At 51.3% G+C, this 18,551-nt stretch overlaps 1 protein-coding gene and 1 pseudogene across 1 annotated transcript in view; one reads left to right on the top strand and one right to left on the bottom strand.

Moving 5' to 3' along the window:
* Xxylt1 (xyloside xylosyltransferase 1) overlaps positions 1–11,999 on the top strand; it is a 160,218-nt gene extending 148,219 nt beyond the window's left edge. The window contains exon 4 of the mRNA XM_026380126.2: positions 10,746–11,999. Within this exon, the coding sequence (XP_026235911.1) occupies positions 10,746–11,142 (397 nt within the window). The 3' untranslated portion in view covers positions 11,143–11,999. The remainder of the gene's footprint in view (positions 1–10,745) is intronic.
* On the bottom strand, positions 2,497–10,715 carry LOC113175783 (uncharacterized; annotated as a pseudogene).
* Positions 12,000–18,551: the final 6,552 nt, after the last annotated feature.

Genomic DNA, 18,551 nt, shown 5'->3' on the forward strand with positions numbered 1-18,551 from the left:
AGCCTGTTCACACCCCAGCTCATCTTTCACCTCTCACTCTCTTGAGGTCTCACTATCCCTAACTTCAGATGTGCCCCAGGGTACCCCTCTTCTTGGCACCTCCTCTGCCTGGCTCCTCTGCTTTTCCTGATCTTAGAGCTAATGTTTTCTTACTGCCTCAGTTTCCTCACTAGAAGCTAGAGACCATGGGACTGACCTTATTTGGTCATTCAAATATTAGAGTTCTTGCAGTTAGGTATTCAAACAGGGCCTGGCATATGATAAGTGTTCACTAAATATTAACCATCACTGTTATCATTCCTGCTCTTTCCCCCAATACGTCTCTGTCTGTCCTTCTCTGGTGTGTACATTCCTTTCTTCCCTCTGACCTCTCTTTACAAAGTGATGCCATCTGCCTTCCCTGTATCTGTTCCCTGCTTTTCATGTGCTCCCAGTACAACATACATGGCCTCTTGGTCTTTACTGGCCACCTCTGCCGAAGGTCACTGTGACCTCCTGCACATTGTCAAGTTCTCACCCTCTTTAGCTTCCAGCTTGTGGTGAGGTCCTCAGGCCAGCTAGACCAGAGAGGAAGCCAGGAAGATCCAGGAGCATCTGCTGGTGCAGAAAATAGGAAGAGGTGGGCCCAGAGTCCCAAGGGGTCCATGAGAAGGTTTCAGAGAATAAGGATGGGGTGTTGCTGACACAGAGAGATCTGTCTTAGCTCCCCATCACTGAAGCAGGATGCCTCTGGGGACAAGATTTATGGAGGGCTCAGTGTATAGCTAAAATGGGGTTTGAAGACCTGTGGCCAAGGTAAGGGAAGGAGCAGAGGTGTCCTTATAGCTGGGGCAGAGGAAGAGGATGTGGGTGGTGAGTAGCAATGATGGGCAAGGAGGTGCCACACTATAGCTGCAGGGCTGTGATGGATGGTGGGGAGGCAGCTGTGGACACCTGGAGAGTAGGGTCATGTGCATCCCTGGGGACCAAGGAGACTGCAGCAGGGTTGCTTTCTATTGTGGATGGGGGATTGAGATCCTTGGTGCTCGCTGATGTGTCATTCTGCACAATCAGAGCTTTTGAATGAGAGGCAGAGTGGGCCATTTACATGCACACATGTGCTCCCTGTCTCCTGCTACGTGATGTTCTGCAGCACCTTGGGACTCTCTGCAATAAGGCCATCACCATATGAGGTCCCTAGACCTTATGCCTCTAGAACTGTGAGCCAAAACAAACCATTTTGTTTTTAATTTTAAAATGGGCAACTTGTTTTTTTGGTTTGTTTATTTGTTTTGGAGGAACTGGTTCTTTATTTCAAAAGGACACTCATCAACATTCAGAATCAAAACACTATTGGTTTCTCTTTCTCCTAACTGTCCCGAAGAGACTACAACAAAGGAGAGTACATTAAACCAGTAAGCTTCAGAATGTGCACCTGCAGGCCTCACAGAAACCTCAGCTCAGAGTGGAGTTGATGGGGAAAGAAACTTTGAAAGGTCAGCATACTGCCAGCATACCCCAACCCCCAAAAAGCAAAGTTTCAAGTTAATATAAAATTTTAAAATGTTGTATATAAACATTGTACAAACACAATGAGATGGCAGAATGGGACGGCAGCTTCAGACGCAGACAAGGGTGATGAGATGAGCTTCATACGGCCAAGTCAGTGGCAAAAACAGCCTTTCTTTCAAGATAGCAGAAGAGCAATTTAGCAGTCACCTCCACATTGAGAGGCCCATGATCCCTTCTGTGAGTAGTTGGGAAGAGGGTAGAAATGGGAAAAAAATTTGGTCTGAGATCTAGCTCAGTGGTAGATCCCTTGTCTAACACATGCCAGACCCTGAGTTCAATTCCCAGCACCACAAAATAAATAAATAAATAAAATTAGAAAAGTTGCAGAAATCTCCCCTTCTTAGTTTATTCATTTCTGATGGAAAAAGTGAAAAATAACAATAAAGTTTTCCAAAAATACCTTAAAGCCAATTCAAAAACCAAAAAAACATACCTGAAGAGTGTAGGTTTTGGTCTTCGGCTAACTTGTCCTGGCCTTTCTGGTTTGGCTGGTATTTCATGCACAGTAATGAGGTTTCCCATAGCAGAGTCTTTCCCTGGGCTGTGTTTGGCCCATACCTTTTCTATCCTATGGAAAGAACAATATGGATTAGGCTGGAAAGTTACCTTCCAAAAATGAGAAAGGAATGAGCTTGCTGCCTCAGAGCTGTAGAATTATTTGGAATGGTTCATAGATGATTGCTATTACAATTAAAAAATGCAATTACAAAATGTGGACATCACAACATGCTTTTAAAGTCACTTGGCATGGTGCTCATTCCTTTTTTCTGAAGCCTTTTAGCCTCTAGCCCAGCTGGAATCTCTGGGAAAAGGCAGAGACATTTTGGTGAAAGAGACTAGGGGTTTGGAATAAGAGGACTGCTGAAAAGAGAAAGCAGCCTTCCTGTTGAAGATCAGTCCTCAGTCAAGGTCAGCTTGGGCTGGCTGGTTTCAGGCAGGTCAAGCTCAGAGGCAGGAGCAGCAGGGCCTGGAGCTCTGGCTCTCATTCAGGTCAAGCAGTCTGGCCCAGCGTCCTCTGTGTACAGAGGTCTCCTCTTTGGTGCACTTCGGCTTATCTTCCAAATCATCAGTTGTCTTTTCCAGTTTTCTCAGCAAACTCAGCACAGGTCTCTGCCTCCTTGAGTTTGTCAGTAAGAATCTTTCTCTGCTCGAACTTGTCTTCTTTTTGAGAGTACTTTCCTTCAGCAGCACTCACACACTTCAGGCTCTGGTCCATCAATCTGATCTGCTCATCCATCTCTGGGCAATGGGACTCTGACATCTCATCTCATTCCTCCATGTGTTCCAAGTCTCCTTCAATAATCGCTAAGTAAGAGCCACCTCTTCACACTTCTGTCTGTTTCTCTGTGGTATGCTCAGCCTCTTTGAGTTGGATTTCCAGTGATTCCATCCTTTCCTCGTCTTTGAGGTCCCAGTTTTCACTAACTTTCGGGCCTCTCACTCTCATCAGCACCTTTTTTGCTTCTCCAGCTTTTGCAGGACGATAGCCAGGCACCTCTGGGCACAGGTCAGCTCCCCTTCAATAAGATGAGCCCTGTGGTGCGAGGAGGCTGCCTCAGCCTCAGCCTGTTCCCCAGCCACCTTTATTCCACTGCCTACCTCTCCTCTGTGTCATTGGCCTGCTGCTACAGAATCTGGATCTTGTGTCACCACCTTGAGGATGGCGGTCCTGGCCACGGTGCTCACCCAGCCAATGACTGGCTTTGGCTTCTGCTTTCTCTGCATGGAATTGTAGCCACTTCTCCAAAATAGGCAATCTGTATTACCAGTGCAAGGCTTTCAAAGGCATCATCCAGTAGAGAAGGCCTAGAGAAGAACCATTTTGGAAGAGGATGAGGAGTGGGAGAGGAAGGCTGGCTGGAGGTACCTCTACCAGGTACCTGGGTCACAGAGCTAGGTGACAAATAGTTGGAATGGGCACACTGGGGCCTGCAGGTCCAGCTGGAAGGTCCATGTGGCCCTGTGGTTCCTCCAGGATCCCCATAGCAGAAAAAGAACCCCAAGCCTGAGTCTGTACCAGCCATGTAGGTTGTCAGTGTAAGGGACAGGTGGGTGGGGTATACCAAGGCCATATATCTTTCTTGGATCCTCTTCTTCCACCTGCTGAATGTCAGAACTCTCCAGAATTCTGTCATATCTGCTTTACACTCTGCTAGTGACCTGAACTTTTTCATATCACTATTCTTCTTGCTGGCACCAATAGAGACTGAATGGGACATTCCCCTTGCCCCCTGCAGAGACCTCCTCCTCCCAGCCTTTGCTGTTATTAGCTCTGTCCACCTTGAAGGAAGCCACTGCTCTCCATCTCTCCCCAGATCCTCCCCATGCAGCCCACCCAGAGCCTAGCCCAGCTTGGCACCTCTTTGCACTGCAGCTGTGTGTGAGATTGATGATGGTGAATTCCCCAGGCCCCACAGCTCCCGGGACAGGTGTGGGAAGACATCTGAGTGACCAAGATGCCCAGGCAGGCCGGGCATGGGGAGCTGTGTATGAGGAGACAAGCCTACTCCAAAGGCCTGAAACTTTGGAGGAAGGTGACACCTCCTAAGGGCCGCTGGGAGTAGCAGCTCAGGGCCCTGGCTGGGCCTGGCCCTGGGAAGGCCTGAGGCTGACCAGAGGGCTCTGGAGTAGAGGAGGATCACTGGTACTTGGAGTGCCGTCTTATAGCAGGTCAGGTCTTCTGCCAGGGCTCTTTGCCCTCCAGGATTCTAGCACCATGGTAGTTTCTATTCCCACAGAGATAGATTGGTCATAGCAGGTGCAGTTTTGGGAACCACAGACAATGTGGGTCACCTTTATCATGCCAGACTCCCAGGGCAGGAAGATATGATGAAACAGAAACCTCCAAACTGGCTGGGTGGACGGAAGCTGATTGCTGAGGTGCCACCACACCCCGAGAGGAGCCTGGCAGGCAGGCCTATTTGTAGCATCGGCCCTTCTGTGGCTGAGTACCCACAGTGACAGGCAAGGCCACTCTCCCTATGGGCACAGATAGACATAGTCTGCAGTCCTCTGCTGCTTTTTTTTTTTTTAATAACTTCATTTTGTTTATTTATTTTTATGTGGTGCTGAGGATCTAACCCAGTGCCTCACAAGTGAGGGGCAGGCACTCTACCACTGGGTCACAACCCCAGCGCCATGCACTCCTCTGCTTCTCGAGGCCCACTGCTGACCTATGGGGGATATCACCCCATCCCCACTCCCACCCCCATGTTACCTATAGGCCTGGTGGCCCACTCCAGGCTTCTAGGTTCCAGACTGCAGATGTCCCACTGTGAGGAGTTCACTTGGGGCATCTTATCTCCCTGTTTGACTGTCAGCATCTCTGGGGTACAGGGTGTTCTCACGCCTCTATCTGCTGGGCATAGGGGTGCTCTGGTGAATGCTCAGGGGTTGGTAACTGATCCCCCCTTTCCTTGAGGGTCCTCTGGTTGCTCCTGTGTGTCTCATAGAACAAGGACCTGTCACCGTGTGGGCTCTGGACATCTGCCTGCTGGCTGTCCCATGCCACTACCTGGGGCCCACATTTCCGAGCTGCTCTGCCTTTTCTTTCTTCAGCCATGGGTGCCTGCCTCCTTCTGACACCCTCCTAGACAGGGCTGCCCAGCCCATCATGACTCATTCTCTCAGCTGGCAGGGAATTTGCCAGCTTTGGACCCCACCAGCGTCCTCCGGTGTGGCAATGAGTTGAAGGTGAGCTGTGATGTTTTTCTCTGTCTTCATTGCTGCCATGTTATGGGTTGAATTGTGTTCCCCAGAATTCTGTATGCTCAGGTTCTGACCCCTGGTACTAAAGAAGGAGTAGGGTCATCACAGATATAATTAAGACAGGTTTATTCTGGAGTAAAGTGGCCTCTAATCCAATGATTGGTGTCTTTATAAAAAGAGGACTGTGGACACAAAGATACCTGCACACAGGGAGCAGCCCTGTGAAGGGGCCAGAGATGCCAGATGCCAGGGCAACAGCAGCAGGTTCCTCCCAGGGCCCCACTATCTTGAATTTGCAGCACCAGAAGCAGGAGGAGGTAAGTGCCTGCCTTTGGAGCTGACTTTGCTTTGGTGCCTGAGCACACTACCCCAGAGAGCTGGGTGGATTTGTGGGTAAAAGGAAGTGCCCACTCTGCTGATGCTGGAGGTGGCTCTCTAGAAAACTCGGCTCTTGTAATAGCTGCACTCCAGTGCCCTGTTCAAATCTCCCTCCCCCAGCCGAAGGCCCTGATGGGACAAAGTTCCAAGACACAGATTTTGGGAATGCATACAATTGCCTTCCAACCCCTGGGCTGACCGTAGTCGGTTCTGATCCTGTGTGTGGATGGATGTTAATCCTGTCAATCAGCAGACAGCACTCACCCTCTCCCTCAGACTTTCTCCAGGTTCTGTCTCTTCCCTGAATCCCCATTCCCAGGCTGGGCAGGTGGCACAGAGATGCCAGGAGTGTGCAGAACAGGGAGTCTTGTAGTGCAGAGAGAGGCAGAGAATCTCCAGTGCAGAGAGAGGCCCTGTGGAGGCTGGAATAGAGGCTGTCCTTCTTGAGGGGTGAGAGGGGTAGGGAGGGCCTAGAGGAAGCTTATGAACCCCTGCAGCTTGTCTGTTGTGTCTCTGTCCCCCAGACTTTCTTTCTTCTCCTGCCAGACCTCCTGGTTTTAACACCAAGCTCCTGGCCCCAGCTCCACCCAGGGGCCCTTCAGCCTGGGAAGCAGAGGGCTTGCTGACCCCTCTGTCTTTCTGTGAGGGATTTTGTAGTTTGGAAACTCAGTTGCTGGACTGCAAACAGAACCGGTGCTTGCCACCCATATGTCTCTTCCAAGGTTCTACAGATAAGGGCAGGCACGTGCCCCACCAGCTGTCCTTTCCTTCTGCCACCCCATGCCAGCTCTGTCATTTGGGCACGCACTCCTTCCAGCTGGGAATGTGTGAGGTGGAGGGGGCCATCCTGCAGGGTGGGAAAGCCTTCTGAGCGCTGCCTCACTTGCCATGGGGCCTGTCTTGAGAGCAAGGAGTGGTGGTGGTGGTGGTGGTGGTGGTGGTAGTGGTTATGGTAGTGGTGTTGGTGTTGTTGATGGTGATGGTGGAGATGGTGGTGGTGGTGGTAGTGGTGGTGGTGGTGGTGTTGATAGTGTTGGTGTTGGTGGTTACAGTTGCCTTTTCTGAGTATAGGAAATGTGGACAAGCATAAAGGGTTTGCCTGGGAATATGGGGTCCCTATAGGCAAATCCTTTATGTTTGTCCATAAATGAACTATTGGCAGGGCCATTTAACCTAAATTTCCTTATTTGTTAAATGGGAATGTGAACCAGGCTTCTCTTGGCTTCTCCACGCTCAGGTAGATTGTGCTTCTGTGAGGGGTCCCTTGAGTCTTATCACTGAATAGCCCAGTGACTTCAGGAATATTTCTTACCCTCTGAACAGCAGAATAGGACACCTAAGTCTGCTTCAGGCCCCACTATCAATATATCCTCACACAGGTCAGCTGTGACTCCTTGCCCGAGGGAAATGGACAGCTTTAGGAAGTCCATGTTCTCTCCTGGTTGACATCACAGAGCAGGTTTCTTCATCACAGGGAAGGGTCCATACCTAAGGTTGACTTAGCCTTTACTCAGGAGGACCCAGGAATTAGCCTCTGTCACCTAGCCAGCTGGAAGGGCATCCTGAGAGCATCTGAACCAGTATGCCCAGGTCACAGGACCCGAGGTAGATGGAACATGGGGCAGCCACTGAGCATCACCTTTTACTTCCGGCCTTTCATCTTAAGGACTGGAAAATGGGGGCCTTCCAAGGTAAACAGAGCTAATTGGGCCTGGAAGAGATGTGTGGGCACAGGGAAAATAAGGTTCCCAGTTTCCAGGCTTTCCTGATTAGATAGCATGCAGGCAGCAAGCTTCCTCCAGGGGAGGTCCAACCTCCTGCTCCCTAGAGACCTGCACTCAGGGCTGGAAAACCCCTGGGGGGAAAGCCCCAGCAAGGCACCGTGCCACATTTCGTGTGGCTCTTGTGCATCTCAGGCCTAACATCGAGTCTTCTTTGCCTATAGTCTGAAGCCAGCCTGAGTCAGCACAGCCTTCTAGAACCTTCCTGTGGACTTTCAGGCAGACGGTTTGGGCTCAGCATGTGTTCCCATTCTTGCTTCTGCCTTTTTGGAAGTGACAGTGGGGGTACTCTTGAGCCTCAGGGTCCAAGAAAGACCACATGAGGATTAAGTCATGAAAAGTCAGAGGCAAGAGGCCTGTGACTGAGGGTGGTGGAAAACCTGTGCTCTTTCCTGGGGATCATGGGTGTTAGATTCTCTGCCCAGGGCCTCTGGTGGGAGCCCTGATAGCAGTGACTGTGATCATCAGGGAAAGATTCAAAGGAGGAAGTGACTTGCTTTTCAAAATTATTTCAAATACCCTTTCCATAAAGATGGGTTTTCTTCATGAAGGCTGGTTCATTAGTCTTAATGGTCTTTTAAAATGATTATTAGTTAAGATGATTTCCAAGGAGGGGGAGGAATCTTGTCCCTTGTGTTGTGGCTCTTCAGGTGACCGTGGAGGATGGGAACAAGCCACAGAGTTTACACTATTAGGGCAAAGTGGCTAGGTCTGGGCATGGGAAGTTAAACAAAGAAATCCTGGCAGCTCCAGGATTCAGAACCAGGTACCCACACTCATACAGAGGTTTCCTGCAGCCTCAGAGTGTGCCACTGGCAGTGCCCATGAATATATGTGGTCAGACCCAGGCCCCTGTGACCTGCCTTGGAGCAGCTCTTGGATCTGCCCCCTGAGCCGTGAAGTGCCAGTGATAGCTGTATCCCCTGATGGTCTCATCCCTAGTGCCCCTAGCCTCAGGCTGTGCCAGCCAAATTCAGAAATGAGATTGAAATCCAAGTGCCGCTCCTTAGAACATTAGCCTGTGGGTTCTGAGGCAGTCAGAAATAAGGGGACCTTGGAGATTAGAATCTCTGGCTCAGACACACCGAGGACCTCTCTTCTCTCTCTGTTCAGAGCAGACAGCAGTGTTTGGGAAGAATGTCAGCGAGTTTTGCTGCCCTCTGACTCTGATGGGAGGAGCCGTGGCAATGCCTTGCAAGGCCAGCGCCCACAGCCCCGCGACGTAACTGCAGCACTCCTTGCATGAGCTCTGGCCCTTGCCCATCCCCATATCATGTCGTTCTCCCGAGCCTGAGCCGGTGTGGCTCAGGCAGGAGAAGCAGCTGGCATAAAGGACAGAGCACCTGCCATTCCCCAGAGTGCTCCATGCCCTGTGTTCTTGTGGTTCGCTTAGGATGGTTGGAACACTGTGAACCATCATTTCGAGGATCATCAGTTCCTTTTCAGGCTGTTTCTGCTTCGGCAAACACGCTGGGAAATTTGGATTTCCAATTTCCTTTCCCTCCTTTGCTCCTGATAGTTCATAATGTGCTGGTGCCCCAGGCCTGGCCCTTTGTTATAAAATGCCTCTTGGTGCTGCCTGTATGGCCACACTGGGCTTCATGTTCCCAGAGAGCCACCAGGGTTGTGGCCTCCACTCAGAGGATGTTCTGTCCTCCTCCCTCAGCCTCTGGCTCCCCTCCTGAGCCCAGCAGGTCACCCTTTAATCACTCCTTCTGCCAGCAGGGAAGGTGTGAGGAGGCTGCCGGTCTTGGCTAGAGGTTGGCAGGTGCCCAGGGCTATAGGCAGCCTGCCTGCCCCCAGCTTGGTGAAAGGCTGAAGGCCCTTAGTACCCTCTCTGTGGGAGATGGAGCGCTCAGTGAAGCCACAGGCTCTGCCGTGGTAAGACCATGTCCTCGTCCTGCTCCCTGGCTCCACGTGCCACTAGCGGCTGTGCTATCTCACCCACACCTACTTTCCTTTGCCCCTTGTCAGTCACTTTGTCTTTCCTGAGGCCCTGCTGTGCCTGGCCCTGGAGCTGGACCAGCTCTGCCCTCTTCTGGGTCCTCTGGGAGGGAAGAGAGGAGAGGGTAGGGTGGGCGGAAGGAAGGAGGGCGGGACCCGCTTCTTGCTTCCCTGCTTCCTCTCTGGTAGATGCACCTGTCCCGACCCCTTGAAAGGTGAGTGGGCGAGTTGGTGGGGGTGCACCCTGGGTGGAGGGTCCCTCCTCTGCCATGCTGCGGTGGCTTAGATCTGCCTGGGAGAATCCTAGCTTGAGATTAACCGCTTGGAGGAAGTATGGCAAAATGAACAAGCAGTTGCCAGACTGCATCCCAACACCGGGATCCCGCCACCGCAGGCTCCTGTGGCTGGAAGGACCATGGCATCTCAGTGTGCTCTAGCAGCTTATTTTTGCCAGGGCGGCTGTTATCAGCAGGCAGGCGCCAGCGCCCTGCTCCACTCACAGACTGATTATGGCTGAGCTCAAACAATGGACTGAGTGTTCCGCCTGTGAGTGTCCTGAGGGAAAGCTTTTCCCTCACCAGGATCAAACGCTGGGCTCCCTTTGTGATATGCCAGGCCACAAGGAAGGCTTGTCTCTTCCCCAACACGACAAGTGCTCTGGATCTGGAGAATGGCCCTGCAGCAGGTGCCCTGGGCTGGGCTCTGTTTGATTTCCACCAGGCCTTACATGTCACCACCCAGATCCTGTCCTGCCATTGGTTGGGGTCAGTATCTCTGCAAGAGGCAGAGGGGTGGCATTTGCAGACTGGGGAGCAGGTGGGTGAGGCTTTGAAACATTCCCTACTCTGAGGACCCAGGTCCAGCCCTGCCCCTCGCTGCCCACAGCAGGCCTCCAGCTCTGCTCCTTCATCCAAGGCAGGGCTGTGCTGCTTGGCCTCCGCTCTGTGGCGTGGGCTCAGCTCCCCAGCCCTCTCCTGCCCCTAATTCTGCTATTTCCTAGCTGTGTGACTTTGGGAAAGTTACATAACCTCTCTGTGCCTCATTTTCTTCAACTATGAAGTGATGTGTCATCTCATAGAGCCCTCATCTCTTAGAGTTGTTGTGGGGAGCAAATAAGCTAATGCAGTATAGTGCCTAGCACGTGCTAAATCTGTACAGGTGTATGGCGAGGACAATGAAGATGATGACGCCAACATCATCATCCTGAGGTGGCATAGATGGTGGAACAGCATGAGGCTTAGAGTCGGGGACCTGGGGTCAGACTTGCTCTGCACTCATTGGTGGTGGGAAGTAGATTTTGAGTCTCGAATGCCGCGAGACAGACAGCAGGGCTAACAGGCAGCTCACCTCCATGGGGCTAAGTCTCTCCTTTCCCCTTCACAGGCACACATTCTGGCAGTTCCGCCATGAGAACCCCACGACCAGGGTGGGGGGCCCTCCCCCCGATGGGCTCCCTGGCTTCAACAGCGGGGTGATGCTGCTGAGCCTGGAGGCCATGCGCCAGTCCCCGCTCTACAGCCGCCTGCTGGAGCCCACGCACGTGCAGCAGCTGGCCAGCAAGTACCACTTCCGCGGCCACCTCGGGGACCAGGACTTCTTTACCATGATCGGCATGGAGCACCCCGAGCTCTTCCACGTGCTGGACTGTACCTGGAACCGGCAGCTGTGCACCTGGTGGAGGGACCATGGCTACAGCGACGTCTTTGACGCTTACTTCCGCTGCGAGGGCCACGTCAAGATCTACCACGGGAACTGCAACACTCCCATCCCAGACGACTAGGTGCATTTGCACTGCCTGCTTCTGCTCTGGGGCAAGCCCCAGGGAAGTATCACCCCCTGGAAAGACTCTGCAGAGACATCCTCCAGGATCATGGTATTGCAGATCTCTCACCTAGCTGGTAACTGTCCTGAGGCCACCCAATGAAGACTGGCCTTTGCATTGCTGGTGCTCAGGACCTTCTTCCTTCAGGGGACCAGGCATCAAGAAGCATGCACACATAGACATCTTCCTGTAGGCTGGGAACAGCATATGAAGAGAGGGAAGGAAAGAAAATGGTGCCCAGGTCCTCAAGGAGCCAGAATCCTTTGAGAAACTGCCTTTCTTGGACCAAATATAAATTTAAATTGGCAGGCTTCTATTTTATTAGAAAGAATAAACAATACCACTGTGGTTCCCACTGAGCTCTGGATGAATGAGCCAGGGTTTTAACAAGCAGTCCAGAGCTAAAGCTTCCGAAGGAGGCCTGGCCTTCCATGTCCTGACCTCAGGAGCTGTGCGCTCCCTCAAGACACTCACGTGGCATGGCACAGGCTGCAAGATTGCCACCTTTCTGAGGAAGGCCTCCAGGGCCAGCTGGGGCCCACAAAAAAAGTTTCCTTGCTGTACCATTTAAGGCTTTATTCCCCAATAACATCCCAGAATTCCATTGTCGCCTATCCATCCAAACCAACTCCAGGAGACCTGATTGTACTAAGAAGTCAAATCCACTATCAAAGAACAGAGACTGGCCACCCCAAGGACATGCAGTGCAATCGTCAGGCCTGGGAAGACTCATTCCAAAGAATAGCCCAGCAGTTCCCAGGTGCACCTGAGTGGGCTCTGAAGGGGTGTTGCTCATAGGCTTCTAATTATTCTAGTCTCTGTTTAAAAAAAAAAAAAAATCACTGTACTTTTCTGTCATGCCACACCAGACCCTGTACCTGAGCAGACATTACAGTGTGGTTGTCTTTCTTCTTGTGAGGGCTTCTACTGTAGGTAAGCTGCAGACATGAAGGCCCTGGGGTCCCATTTTGTACTTGAGCTGATGTCCTTGGGCAAGAAATATTGTAGGATTTTCATCTTATTTTAATTTTGTTTACATTTTAATTTTTTTGCATCATGGACAAGAATAGCTAATAAATAATCTTTGAGAACACGGTGGTTCCTGTTGTTTGTTCTCCAAACAGTATTCAGCCACATGAAGCTTCTGAAGGAGGAGTGCGATCAATATCATCCAGGTCCCCTCTTCACCTGATTAGGTGTTGCAGCCTCACAGCGGGTCTCTAAGACCAAAGAGAGGGCGTGTCTGAGGGCATCAGGGAGGTAGGTGTCTGTTCGGTTCAAAATGCAGAATGATTTCATTCTAGGTACTGATGGGTCTGTCTGCTCCTGGGAGCAACCCCACCCCCACCCCCAGGACCACCCTCACCCCCACCCCTGCCTCTAGCTTCCCAGCCCCACCTTCCCCGTTCCATTGAGCCCTGAGTGGATGCGGGGAGCATGGCCTCCCCAGCCCTCTGCAGTGGCACAGTCAGTGGTTACTTGATTTCCTATTTATAGCTACCAGTTATTGAGCGCCTGCTGTGAGCAAAGCACTGTATGAGGGGGATTTATATATGCTGTTGATTATACTCATGAAAACCTCAGGAAGGTAGTTCTGATTCTGAAATTGACTGTAAGAAAATGTAAGAGACAGGGCCAGAGTCACACACAACATGAAAAAGCCTGGAAGCCACTTAAAATATTGAATGACGAAATAGATAATGTATGCTGTGGTCACATAATGGAAGACTTTATTAAAAATCATATTTGAAGGAATATTTAATGCATCAGGAAATGCTTACTGTAAAAATAGATGGAAAATATAAGATTTATATGACATGAGCCTTTATTTTGGAAATTACATAAATCTATGTAATTTTTAAAATATCTGTATGAGTTTGTATACATAACAGATATGCACACACATAAAACTCAGTATGTGTAAAAGAGACGAGAGGTCAAGCCTGTTCTACTGTATTTCATTAGTTGAACTCCTAAAAAGCCATGTGTTTCAAATATCACGATTAAAAAAACAACAACAGAAAAAAAACTTTCAGTGCCGGGAGGAAAGTGGATTAAAGGCTAGAAAATTTTGGAGTAACAATAATCAAGGATTTTTCTGCAGTAATTTCAATAATTAAAGTATTTCTAAAGCTATGAGTATCTCTTGTTATTGCAAAGAAAATTAATAAACTCATTGTTAAAAATGGTCAGAAGCCCAACAGCATCTCCCACTTACTTTTGAGATCCCCAGTGGCTGTACCACCTGTGGTGAATGACAAAATCACACACCACAGGAAACCCAGCAAAGCCACATTTGACAAATCTTGGAGTGCTGGTTCCTGCATGGGGTCTGTTGTAACCAGTGTAATGCAAACGTAATTAATTGTGCTGTACTTAATTTGTTTCATGAACACTTTCACTATTGAGTGGTTTTCATGAAAAGAACAAAAGTCTGAAAAGAGAATATTTCTGGGTACTAAAATTCAGTTACTTTTAGTCTTCATCTATATTTTGTGTTTTTATAATGAATATTAATCTAATGCCACACACTTTTAACTACACTCCTCTGCAATCAAGGCAAGTAGTAGTGCTGACCTTTTTTCAGCTTGTGATTGGCTGTGGCTGACATAAGAAAACATAATCTAGGTCAAGAAGGCTCTGAGTCCTCAACTTTCCCAATGGATGCCCTGTTTCTCTAAATAAAAGTAATCTAATAATAGCAGCTCCAGAGCCTGCTTTCATCTTGCAGATACTGTCATCTTTTGTGTGTACACAAGGTCCACTCCACAAGTGATAATGGCCTTTGGAAAGCTTGTGGGCTGGTTGTTGAGGTTTATTTTTGTGTGTCAAGCCAGGCAGATGACAGCCTCCCCATCAACAGCATTTCCTCAAGCCACAGAATAACATGTTGGTGCAGTGGGCTCCCGACCTAGTGCACACCAGGTGCAGGGGCAGCTGGGGCTTGGTCCCTGCTTTGAATAAAAGCCAAACCTTTGCTAATTTTAAACTCTTACTGGCTGATCTTAGTTTGGGAGGCCCAGAAATTGGGCTAAGTCTGGATTTGGCAGGACAGACATCTCCAAGCAGGCAGTGTGGTGTAGTGGAGAGAGCCACACTCCTGAGACAGGCACCCATCTCTGAATCCACCCTCTGTTCTCACTAGCTGAGCCATCTTGGACAAGCAAGTTCACATCGTACCCATTTCTAGACTTAGCTAATAAGCAGGGGCTGGGGCTCTTCATGGGCTCAAAGGGAGGTTGTAGGAGGAAAAGAGATATATAAGAACTTGGTAAGTGACAAAATAATGCAGAGATGTAAGAAGAATTCTGATAATTATTACTTAAAATATTCTTTTAAAATAAGAAATGACAGACATCTGGGGCTCATACAGTGTGCTGGTAGCATCTCCCTAAGCCCAGTGCCTGGCCAGGTACTTGCTTGGAGGCTGTCCACTGTTCTCTTTAGCCACCTCACTCTGCAGAGGTCTGGGGATGCAGAGGTCAAAGGCGACCACAGCTCACCGGTAGCCTATTGAGTGTGTCTTAAGCGGTCAGGGGCTAAGCTGCCTCAGCTCATGGGTAATTTTTCAGGGGGTCCTTGGATAAACCCTTCTCGGCTCTAGGCCTAGGTTTTTCTTTGTAAAACCAAGGTGGTGGGAGTAACTGATTGACCAGGTCTCTGAGCAGCACCTCTACCCCCAGCTCTGTTTGGAGCAGTACCGCGGGGTTCATCCATGCTGTAGTAGGGAGTCCAGATCTCAGCAAACCCTGCAGACCTCAGCCCAACATTCACCAACTTGGAGTTTTTGCCCATGCACACTAAAACTCTCATGAAATTTATTGTCAATGCCCACAGCATGCCCCCAAACCCCACAACATTCTGGACAAGCAAAGTGAGGGGTGCAGACTAGCTCTAGAGGGCTATATGGACCCCACAGAAAATGAGCTTCCCTCCAAGGGCCCCAACCCCTCCACTTATGGTCAGTTGGTAGCTGTGCCAACTGCAGTCTTGTCTTAGCTTTTGGCCATGTGCCCAGCTCTCCGGGCCTCCCAGGCCGAGCTTCTTGGTATACAGACTCACAGCCCTTAGGACACACCTGGAGAATGGCTGAGTCCCAAGGCCTTCCCAGAGAGATCAGGGGAGCTGCCCTACAGGACACGCCAAGTAGCACCCGACCAACCATTCTCTGAGTAGCTTGTGCAGGGCAGAAAAACTTTCCAGAGAGAGTGCAGGCTGCTGGCCATGGGGGTGAGCTCAGTGCCCACAGAATGTCTACTTGTATCCCCATTCTGAGGGGGAAGAGGACCCCCCTATGCAGACACTCAGCAGCGAGCTGAAAACCACACAGTGTCAGAGCCAGAGGGGCCTCTGCATGCCTTTGAGGCCAAGCAAGGGTGTTCTGGGGCTTCAAGGTACTTTCCTAGAGGTGCTTGCTGGGAGCGCAGCAAGCCCTGGAGCCAGGTGGGTTCTCCAGTGTGTGCTCCGTTGGCGCACTGAGCTCCTTCCTGAAAGGCAGACATGGCTCCAGCCCCACCCTGAGCCCCACAGGCCTTTGCTGCTGACACTGGGCACTGGCCTGTGTAGGATCACGTGGGCGTGGGTCCTGGGAGCCTTTCTGGCCCCTCAACAGAAGCAAATTAATGGCACACCACTGTCTCCTGTGAGCACCTCCATTGTTATTATTTATTCCCTTTTCTTACTGCATCCCACTCCCAGCCCCCAGCAGACCATCATTCCAGTGTGTGACTGTGTACCCTTCTGTGTTCTCAGCGTGGCACTCTTGTTTGGAGTCCTCGTGTTTTGATCTAGGTAATGCCTGAGGCTCCCTCCTTCCCCACTCAAGTACCGCCTGTCAGACCCCCACAGTTCTGCTTCCCCATTCCAACGCCCTCCCCTTCTTCCCCTACCTTGCTCAGGTAGATGGACGCCCAAACTTCTGGCCCACGCCCTCACCCCAGCCCCATCATCCTTGTCCTGGCTCTTCATGACCCTGGTGAGAAGTTCTCCATGTTGTAGGAGCAAAACTGCCAGATCTCAAGGTAGATGGATACAGGTGCTTCTATTTTTGAGCTAGGTTTGACCCAGGTGCCAGCTGCTGAGTGGCAGCCCCCTCTCCACCCTCCCCAGCATGAACCACTGCTCTCTCTTTGTGCCTGTGCTCTTGTTCGCCCGTGGGCCATGATCATTGTCCTCCAAAGCATGTGACCCCAGCTAAAACTGCCTCCGTGTGATTGCTGTTATGCTCTGTGGGAAGAGGCTGGACGGGAAGGCAAGACTCTCTTCCAGTCCTCAGTCTTCACTGGATGCCCTGGGCCAACGGAACACCCCCTGGGAGAACCCACTTGGCTCCAAGGCTCGCTGTGCTCCCAGAGCTGCTGTGAGTGGAAGGAGGGGTAACCCATATGAAAGCACCTTGGAGCCCCTAGAACACCCTCGCTCCCTCACACCCTGGCTGGTCCCCAGTGCCACAGGCCCCTGATTCCAGAACCTTTGTGAAAGCCCTGTGGTCAGCCAGGGAGTGCCCTAGTCATTGGGCCCCACCCTGGTGTTCATGCATCAGGGTACCCTGCTCTCAGGGCACCCCTCACCCACATTCAGGCAAAGCCAGGAGGCTCGTCTCCCATCCAGCCCAGCCCAGTCCAGCCCAGGTTGTTCCCAGAGCCCAAAATAGCTTTGCACAGGTGTAGAGCTGAGGCCGAAGCTTCCCACTGGACGTATATAGAGGGCCTGGGCTGGCAAGGTGATCTGCCTGGGCAGCAGGTAGCCCTCTTTGTGCAGGAAGTTCTCTTTGGTGGCTTTCCCCTTCCACCTCTCCTCCCAGCCCTGTCTCCCTCCCCAGGGGCCTCTTGCCACCCCACAAGCTTTGAAATGTCCCAGCTAGGGCTCCCACTGTCTTGCTGGCACCCACCCCACTCCCACCTCCCCTTGCTGGGTTTCTGCTGTTGCCAGTGGGTGGACTCTGAGATGGGGATGCGTGTGCAGGAGTGTCCCAGGAAGTGCTGTGGGAGGGGAGGGAAGCAGGGTCAGGCAGAGAGCTGTGCAGGAGTCCAACACAGGCCTCAGCTCATCCCACTCAGGGAGCTGGGATAGAATTGCAATGAGGAATGAGGACCTTACCTGAGCTCTGTGGAAATATGAGCTCTGTTTCATCTAGACTCTGGGTACGACTCGGGCTGTAAGGATCCTCAAGGCCTTTAACACTCGCCTGTCCAGTCACTGGGCATCCGTTGGCCTCAGGGTTTGGGCTTCAGCCAGGATAATCCTTAGGACTTCACTCTGAGCCATCAGCAGCCAACAGTTCAGGGCATCAAGGTCCCATCCTGCACACCACAGTGTCCACTACAGGAGCCCTGCCCCTGCAGGCCCAGCTGCCCACAGCCCCCTCTGTATTGTCCTCTTTGGCTTCCCTCTGAACCACTCTCCCCTCAAAGGCCTTTACCCCGGGGCATTTCCTGCTTCTGCTCTGACCTCTTTGGGGCTTCTTAGCAACCCCGCCCCAGAGTGGGAGAGCCCTTACCTGAGCTCCTTGTGTAGGCCTGCCATGTTGACCCTGCCCAGACTGCTACAGCCCAGCATGCCCCATGGTGTCAGGCTGACCCATTGGTAGCCCCAGGGAAGGTCATCTGCTGTTTGCGGGGAACAAGATCCTTCCCTTCTGTCCCTTCACTCAAAAATTGGATTCCTTTCAGAGCCCACAGGTCCACAGTGATTCTGTGATGGCTCTGGACACAAAGACAGGCTATCGGGATGCTGCTCAGCGAGAAGGACAGGGCCTCAGCCCCCTTGGTGGCAGGTGACCTGTGTTCTCCCTGGGCTAAGAGCCCTGCTGTTTCCGGGGATGATGCCAGTGTTGTGAACCTCCTCCAGGGCTACCCTCTGCTCACTGGGGATGGGGGCTGGATTTCATGGAAAGAGCACAGATTTAGAGGGAGAGAATTCAAGTTGGCATCCCAGTTGTGACAGCCCCGAGCATTGGTTGGATTCTGGAGTTATAGTGGTGACGAGTGTGGACCATGTCCATCCTGATGACACGTCCTACATGGCGAGGAGGTCTCACTGCCTGGGCAAGGACTCTGAGCGGGAGCCAAGTGTCCACTGAAAGGGGTACCCCCGATTCACACTAGGGTGAAAGGTGTTTCCTTGAGGACATGATGAGAACCCCCCAAATGTGCCCCTGTGAGAGACAGCATGGTTGTGTGTCCTTGACTTGACCTCTGAGTCTCTCTCCCACACCTAGATTCCCAACTCCACACAGGGAGGTACTGTTTTCTGGGAATGAGGAAGTTACCTGAACTCTGTAGATAAATGTGAGCTGTGTTCTGTCCAGGCTCCGGTGGGACTGCAGCCACTAGGATTCTGAAACCTGCCTTGCCAATAACTTGTTG

Source organism: Urocitellus parryii, chromosome 2 (genome assembly GCF_045843805.1).
Source record: "Urocitellus parryii isolate mUroPar1 chromosome 2, mUroPar1.hap1, whole genome shotgun sequence".
NCBI classification, from domain to species: domain Eukaryota; kingdom Metazoa; phylum Chordata; class Mammalia; order Rodentia; family Sciuridae; genus Urocitellus; species Urocitellus parryii.